Here is an 8,418-nt window from a genome sequence, read left to right as displayed (position 1 = left end):
CATTTAACCTGTGACCCTCCCAGAAGCTTGACAGCTTCTCAGTACTGACCACCTTTTCTGTTGGGATTTATGGTAATATTAAAACAAATGACTTTCTTTAAATTTTTTTTAACGTTTATTCATTTTTGAGAGAAAGAGAGAGACAGAGTGCAAGCAGGGGTAGGGCAGAGAGACAGGGAGACACAGAATCCTAAGCAGGCTCCAGGCTCCGAGCTGTTAACACGGAGTCCCACGCGGGGCTTGAAGTTATGGACCGTGAGATCTTGACCTGAGCCGAAGCCAGATGCTTAACCAACTGAGCCAACCAGGTGCCCCAAAACAAATGACTTTTGATAATTCAATTCCACTCTAATCAATGCTGGAACATCTATATTACTTAGTGAAACAACACACAACACGTTACTTAAAAACAATTATGCATTAGGACAAGATCCGTTCCATGTGCAGATGGGCCTATGGAGTTAATGTAACAGAGAAAGACACACTCAATGATACTGTTTCAGGTCCCAGTTTGCAAATAACCTCAGAGAAACTACACATTGTGTAGATTTAATATAGTATTAAAAATGAATATCCATAATTATCTGAAAAGGTTATAACACATACTATTCTCCTATATTTGGTCAAGGACATAAATTTTTTCATATACTTCGAACAAAACAACACAATAGATGCAGAAGCAAATCTGAACATCCAGGGGTCTTCTAACGAGACAGAAGAAAGAGACTTGCAATGAAAGAAAACCACCCTTCTCACTGCCCCTTTTATTTGGAACATTGTCACTTTCCATACAAACAATATTTCTGTTTTCATATGATTGTAAATGAATTAATAAATAGTTGAACCGGTTTTATTCCTACTATGGTAAATATGGATCGATATAATCCACAGACACACAATTATCCCTGGGATCCTCACTAATTTGTAAGACTGTAGAGATATCCTGAGAACAAAATGCTGGAGAATCAGTGACTCACACAGCTCCTGGTCCACGGCTGAGGGACACAGTGGGACAAAGAGCGCTCTGTGCAGTAGGTGAGGCTTCCAGGCCAAGTCCCAGGTCCCCAGCCCGCCTCTCAGGGACTCTGGCCCCAGGGCGGCGTCGGGGGCGGGGAAGCCCAGTGTTGGGGAGTCCCCATCTGCCCTGGTTTCACTTCTCCCTGTCACAACCTGTGTCAGGTCCTTCTGCCTGGATACTGATGACGCGGCCTCGGTTCACAGTCTTATTAGTGTCCGATTTCCGAAGAAGCCAATCAGCGGCACCGCGGTTCCGGGGTATCAAGTTTCCGCACCCGCCTCCTGAGACTCACATTTCTCCCCAGACCCCGAGGATGCGGTTCCTGATGTCCCGAACTGTGCTCCTGCTGCTGTTGGGGGCCCTGGCCGTGACCCAGACCTGGGCCGGTGAGTACGGGTTCGGGAGGAAAAGGACTCTGAGGGGCAGGAGCGAAGAAACCGTCCGGCGGGGAAGCGGAACCCCCGAGGAAAGCGACTGTCCACCGCCCGGACCCAGACCTCCACCCGGGCCTCGCCCCGGGCTCCCCTCCCCAACCCCTCCGGACTCCGTCCTGCTCTCCCCAACTCGGGTCCCCCTCCCCTCCCTGTCGCCTCCCCCTGGGACCCGGGCCCCGCGCGGGGAGGAGGGTCGGGCGGGGTCTCAGCCCCTCCGCGCCCGCAGGCTCCCACTCCCTCAGGTATTTCTCCACCGCGGTGTCCCGGCCCGGCCTCGGGGAGCCCCGCTTCATCTCCGTGGGCTACGTGGACGACACGCAGTTCGTGCGGTTCGACAGCGACGCCCCGAATCCGAGGATGGAGCCGCGGGCTCAGTGGATGGAGCAGGAGGGGCGGGAGTATTGGGACCAGGAGACGCGGAACGAGAAGAACAACGCACAGATTTTCCGAGTGGACCTGAACACGATGCTCCGCTACTACAACCAGAGCGAGTCCGGTGAGCGACACGGGCCGGGTCCAGGTCACGACCCCCATCCCCAAGGACGGGCCGGGTTCGCCCCGAGTCTCCGGGTCAGAGCGCTGCCCTGAGGCCGCGTGACGCCCGTCCCACGACCCTGGAAGAGCCCGAGGGAGCTTTTAGGCGGGTTTACTTTCGGTTTCTCCTTAATCGCTGCTGCTCTGGGGGCGGGGCGGGGACAGGGTCGCACAACATCCAGTGGATGTATGGCTGTGACGTGGGACCCGACGGCCGCCTCCTCCGCGGGTACAGTCAGGACTCCTATGACGGCAAGGATTACATCTCCCTGAACGAGGACCTGCGCTCCTGGACCGCGGCGGACACCGCGGCGCAGATCACACGCCGCAAGTGGGAGGAGGCGGGTGAGGCGGAAAACTTAGGGAACTACCTGGAGGGCACGTGCGTGGAGTGGCTCCTCAAGTACCTGGAGATGGGGAAGGAGACGCTGCTGCGCGCAGGTACCGGAACCGCGGGGCCTCCCTAATCTCCCCTCCACTGGGGCTGGCTGCCCACGAGGAAGGGAAAATGGACTTAGTGTCAGAACGGCGCCCCTCCCACGCGTAGGAAGAGGGAGATCCGCCTGGAAGTTCATATTCCTACTAGAGGCTGACTCCCCTAGAGGGTGCTTTTCTCTAAAACACAGGCAGGTATCCAGTCTCTCCCTGGGATGGCTGTTGAGATCATCCCAGAAATAACCCATCAGCAGTTCCCTCTGACCCTGGCAGCCACCTTGTGAACTCTGCCCTTCCCTCTCAAGGCCTTGATCTCCCTGAGAACATCTTCGGAGATCTGACTCCGGGTTTTCTGAATCATTCACCCTCCACCACAGGCAGAACTATAGTGTGTTCCCCACTTTAGATCTGCAGCCTCCCACCCGGGCTCTCTCCCTGATTCCAGAACTTAACAAGAATCAGGAGATCCCAAAGGCTAGACTGGGGTCTGGGTTTTGTGCTTCTTCCATCCAGACCAGTTGTCCCGTCCACCTCAGGATGGTCACGTGGATGCAGTTTCAGTGGCCCATAAAGCTAAACCACAGTGTGGATTCTCTGTTTCTTCTTCCTCAGAATCTCCCAAAACACGGGTGACCCGCCACCCCATCTCTGACCGTGAGGTGACTCTGAGGTGCTGGGCCCTGGGCTTCTACCCTGCGGAGATCACCCTGACCTGGCAGCATGATGGGCAGGACCACACCCAGGACACAGAGCTTGTGGAGACGAGACCTGCGGGAGATGGGACCTTCCAGAAGTGGGCAGCTGTGGTGGTGCCTTCTGGAGAGGAGCAGAGATACACGTGCCATGTGCAGCACGAGGGACTGCCCAAGCCCATCACCCTGAGATGGGGTAAGGAGAGTTTGGGGTAGAGCCCCGTGTCAGAGAAAGCAGGGCCCTTCTGGAGAATTTCACAAAGTCAAGACTGAAGCCAGAGGTCTGGGCCCCTCACCTTCCTTCCCTTTCCAGAGCCATCCTCTCAGCCCTCCATCCCCTTCCTGGGCATCATTGCTGGTGTGGTTGTCCTTGTGGTCACTTTGGTGGTTGGAGCTGTGATCTGGAGGAAGAAGTTCTCAGGTAGGAACAGAGTGGGGGGATCTGAGTTCTCTTGTCCCACTGGTGGGTTTCCTAGGTAGCACATTGTCCTGCCTGGTTCCTGGGCAGTTCTATCCACACACATGTACCTGCCCACTCTGGAGCCATTACTAACATTCACTTGGTAGCAAAGCACTTGTGAAAATGAAGAACAGATTTTCACTTGGTAATTCTGGAGATGGGGACCTGATTCCCAGCAGTGACAGGACAAGAGGAAGGTCCTTGCTGAGGTCAGACCTCCAGCAAGTCAGGTGGTCCTGTGACCCCACACCTCTTTCTTCATGTGTCCCAATCCTGTCCTGGGTGTTCAGTCAGAACTCTGGAAATGTCATTGTGGACCAGGACTAGGAGGTTGCTCTAGGATCACATGGCCCACCTGTCCCAGGTCTCTAACATGCTATTTTCTTCCACAGGAGGAAAAGGACCAAGCTATTCTCACGCTGCACGTAAGTATGGAGGGGGTGATCCCTGAAACCCTGGGATAGTGTAGACAGGACCCCATGGGGAGCTCACCCCCGCCCCCCTGCCCATAGCTGCTCCTTTAGTCTCATTTCCCGTGGCTCTGATCGTGTCCTGTTTGTTCTACCCCAGGCGATGACAGTACTCAGGGCTCTGATTCGTCTGTAATGGCTCCTAAAGGTAAGACTCTGGAGGGTAAAGTGGGGAGGAGTGGTGGCACTAGGGACACTTCGAGCATGCGGGGGAGCTGTTCAGTGTGTGGCATTTATGTGACTGACCTAAATGTGTTCATGATGACTTTTTGTCACAGTGTGAGACCCGCTGCTTGTGGTGGACTGAGCGATGCAGGATCTGTTCACACTCCCACTTGGTGACATCGAGGTCCCCTGACTTTCTTCAGATGGTGTCAGATGTGTCTGTGTTCCTATTAGCATATTTTGAGGACGCAGGAGAGTGGCCCCCATGCCCACCATGACCCTTCCCATACTGATTCGTGTTCTGTCTCCATTCCTGTCTTTACTTCATGTTGGCCTGAATACTGACACCTTACTTCCCCTACTGAAAATGAGAATCCAGATATGAATTTGTGTTTTGTAATTCTGGGTATGTGGGGACGATGAGGTAATAAATGAGAAAATTTGTAAAATTGCAAGAGAAAATAAATGAAAGCCCTGAGAACCTCCCAGAACCCGCATATTTCTTGTGCTGTGTCTGTTGCAGGTGGGGACAGGAGAGGGCTGGAAGAGCCGAGCGGGGACAGGGCCTGGGTCCAGTCGGTGCTCAGTGCATCCTTGGTGTGTCAAGCTCCCTCCTCAGCTGGGTCATGTCTCTGCTCCTTGTCCTTGTCCCTTCTGTGGAACCTTGTCTCACCAGGACCATGACTATAGGGACATGGACGACATCTGTCACCAGGACCTTGTGAAGCAAGAGCTTCCTGTGACTGGGTCAGCCCAGGCTCCATCCTGGGTCGTGACCTCAGCCCCATCTTTGGGTGTTTTTCCCCCCTTGTTTCTATGCAGCATCAGGCCTGTTCTTGCTCTTGTGTCCAAGTTCCTGTCTCATTCTCCCCGGGTGACCCCAGTGGCTGCAGCACCAGGAGTTCTTTGGACTCTCGTTCTCACAGGCCTTGGTGGCCCCTGCACACAGAAGTCTCTGGGGTTTGGAGAGGTGAATTTTCAGATTGATCCATCTCCTCCCTCTCGAGCTGTCTTCTGGATTATTCTTTAGATTCTGGAGGTTGAGAGGAAACTGGGAGTTTCTCATCCTTCTTCAACTTAATTTACTTTCTACCTCACTGTCTTTCTGCCCCCTCTCCGTGCCCTTAGTGATGCTGGTTCTTGCTCCCATCCAAGTTCATGGATGTATAAAGAAGGGTCTAATGTAGATTTCTATTTGGTTGGAGAAAGGGCCCCATGGAGCCTACATACAGTGATTCTGAAGATAGGACTGTAACTGTATGCTGTGCTGTGCAGGGGAAATGCTGTGGGAGGGGGGAGCTGAGCAGAGAGAGGAAGGGGGGAGCAGCCCTGAGGGAAAGTAGAAGCGGCACTGATGGTGAGGTGGAGGTACTTTGTGCGGGAGCTGCCACGGACCGGCTGTGCCTGAGGCTCATCCAGAAGACAGAGGTCCTCTCCGCTGACCAATCGTTCCACTGATAATCTCGTGTGCCACGTGCAGGACCTGCTATTTTTTTCATCTAGGACACCTCAGTAAGTAAGAAGAGGCAAACATGCTGGTCTTGTGGAGAGTATGTCCTAGGGGTGAGGGACAGACTCCACTTGACCCTGGAACAGTGTGGGGACTGAGGGCAATCACCCCATTGAGCAGTCAGAAATCCAAGTATAACTTTTGACTCCCCTGAAAGTTAAATACTACCACTAATAATGTACGGTTCATAAGAAGCCTTACTGAAAACAGGAACAGTTACTTAACACATATTTTGTATGTTACATGTATATGTAACATGTATTCTTACAATAAATTAGGCTGGAGAAAATAGTAAGAAAGCATAAGAGAAAGTGCATTGACAGCACTTTTGTAAAAAAGTCCACAGATCGGTGGATGTCCCCAGTTCAAACCAGTGTAATTCAGAGTCAACTGTATGTTGTTATAAATGTGGTAAATAAGGGAAGTGTTTAAATTGGAAATTGGTAGGTGCTTTGAGGAAGGTGACCCAGAGAGTTACCTGTGGGGGGACAGGGAAGGTGGCTACTTTACTAGGGTGGTAAGTGTGAGCCTCACTGGGAAGCTGACCTCTGAGAGATGTGCAGGACACAAGGAGTTGTTGAAGAGCACGTCTCAGAGAGTTCTTTCCAGGCAGGGGAACCTCCAGGCACACGCACTAGGGCAGGAACGTGTCCTTGTTCAAGGAAGGGTGAGAGGCCACTGTGGCTGGAGCAGAGAGCATGTGAAATGCGGTCAGATGTCTAGACTTTAGGATTAGAAGGCTTTTGAGTTTTCTCTGAGTGACATGTGGAGTCACCAGATGGTTTAGATCAGATGGTTCACGTCATACTACTTGTCTTAGCAGCATGTTTGCTGCTGTGCAGAATCGAGAGGTGAAGGGCGGGAGACCAGTAGGGAAAGTATAGGAAGCCAATGCAGTTTCCAGAGGGGGGATTGTTGGATTTATTTTGGGGTTTGAGGAGAGAAAATAACAGGAAGTTATTTTGTGTGTGTGTGTGTGTGTGTGTGTGTGTGTGTGTTCTGGATACATTTAAAGATGAACTTTGCAGCATGTCCTAATGTATTAATTCTGGGTTGTGAGAAGGAGGAATCAAGGACAGCATCCAGTACTTCAGACTGCAAGAAGAAAGGAGGGGTATCTTCCAATGAGACAGGGAAGATTTTGGAAGTAGGACATTCGGGGAAGTTGCATCACAAGCACCCAATTTAGGAATGTCGAATCTGAGATTATTAGAAAAGCAAGCGAAGATCCAGCTGGATATAGAGTGCAGGATGGGAAAATATCTAGGTTGGAGGAATAGATATGGAGGTGACACCAAATAAATGATGTTTAGAGCCTTCAGCATAGATGAGGTCACCAAGGGATGATGGCCATAGAAGAGAAAGGAACAGGACCAAACCCTGGACCCCTCAGTGCTAAGCAACCTGATCAGAGCACACGCACGTACTGAACAGTTCTGGTTCTGCACCTGGAAGGCACACACTCCAGGGACAGCCAGCCTTCAGTGTCCACTGGAATTTCCTGGACTTAGGAAGAGCTAGACAACCTGGAGTAGAGCATGAGATTCTGGGTTTATAACAAGTTTGGTGCTGCTTCTGGTCTTCAGATCACACACTGAGCAGCAAGCACATAATGAATGATTCCCACGTGGCTGTGCCTCAGCCTCTCCTGTGGGGCTTATTAAGTAGTGATTCCTGGGTCCACACCCAACACTCTAACAGGGTATGTGGAGAGAGGCCTGAGTGTTTTGTAATGAACCCACAAGCAATCCTGGGGTTCCACCAGATAGAGTTGCAGTGAAGTCACTGATGAGAGCCCTCATTGTGGGAAGGGGTCTTACATCCACATTTAAATGTAGTTTTTTCTAGGAAGAAAAATGCAAGGCCTGCTGGGAGATACATATTTTCTCTCCCAGGGGGCAGAGCCGGGTGGCAGATTGAGGATGTGGTTATCAGCTCAACATAAAATCTCTGAAATAACAAGAGTGTAGATCTTAAATGTTTTCCCCACGCAAAAGGAAATGGTAACTATGTGACAAGGTGCAGGTCTTAGCTATGGTTGTAAGCATTTTGCAGCATAGAAACATATCAAATCAAGAGATTGTAGCCTTAAACTGACACAATGGTGTATGCCAGTTATATCTCAGTAAAACTGGTGAAAAAAAGTCTGAAATCATGCTCTCTAACGCTACTCCCTACATCGACTTCTGCCTCTTTGTGTTACATGTGCACAGTTACAGAGACTGGGATGAGAGAAAGAGAATGTGGGGCCTTGTTCTATTTCAAGGAAAGTCACAAACCAGGCTTGAGTCTACACAGACGGGAACAGAATCCACAATGGATCCCAGGGGGAGGCTCACATATAGCCAGGGCCCTGCTCCTGGGTATAGATGTCACCCTCACAACAGAGTCCCCTGACATAGGACACTGGATCCGGAGGCTGAGACTGCTGTTGCTGCTGCCCCTTGCAACTAACTGCATGACACCACTGTCACTCAAACACCTGTGCCAAATGCCATGTAGTGCAGTCCCAGCCTATCTGTCCCATGTCCTGAGAGAGAGTCTGGCAGGTGGTCACGTGACTGTGAAGTTTCATGCCACATCCAATGGAAAACATCCAAAGGCTGTTTGGCAAAATGGGTTCTCGTCTCCATGGTCTCTGCCCTCCATCAGGATTTTTAAACGTGGAAATCTTTTATGTGGGAAGAGGGTACTAGTTCT

At 51.3% G+C, this 8,418-nt stretch overlaps 1 protein-coding gene across 1 annotated transcript; it reads left to right on the top strand.

Annotated features, from left to right (window-relative positions):
• The first annotated feature begins 1,292 nt into the window (after positions 1–1,292).
• Positions 1,293–4,696, top strand: LOC124528156 (class I histocompatibility antigen, Gogo-B*0103 alpha chain). Its single transcript, XM_047101565.1, has 8 exons — positions 1,293–1,404; positions 1,679–1,948; positions 2,152–2,427; positions 3,034–3,309; positions 3,427–3,534; positions 3,966–3,998; positions 4,144–4,191; positions 4,322–4,696. The coding sequence occupies exons 1-8, from the start codon at positions 1,332–1,334 to the stop codon at positions 4,324–4,326; spliced, it is 1,089 nt and encodes a 362-aa protein (XP_046957521.1). The 5' UTR covers positions 1,293–1,331; the 3' UTR covers positions 4,327–4,696.
• The last annotated feature ends 3,722 nt before the right edge of the window (positions 4,697–8,418 follow it).

This window comes from Lynx rufus, unplaced genomic scaffold, assembly GCF_022079265.1.
Source record: "Lynx rufus isolate CCGP_SWC_20201006 ecotype Redwood Valley unplaced genomic scaffold, mLynRuf1.p SCAF_6, whole genome shotgun sequence".
NCBI lineage: Eukaryota > Metazoa > Chordata > Mammalia > Carnivora > Felidae > Lynx > Lynx rufus.
This window is presented reverse-complemented; position numbering and strand designations above follow the sequence as displayed.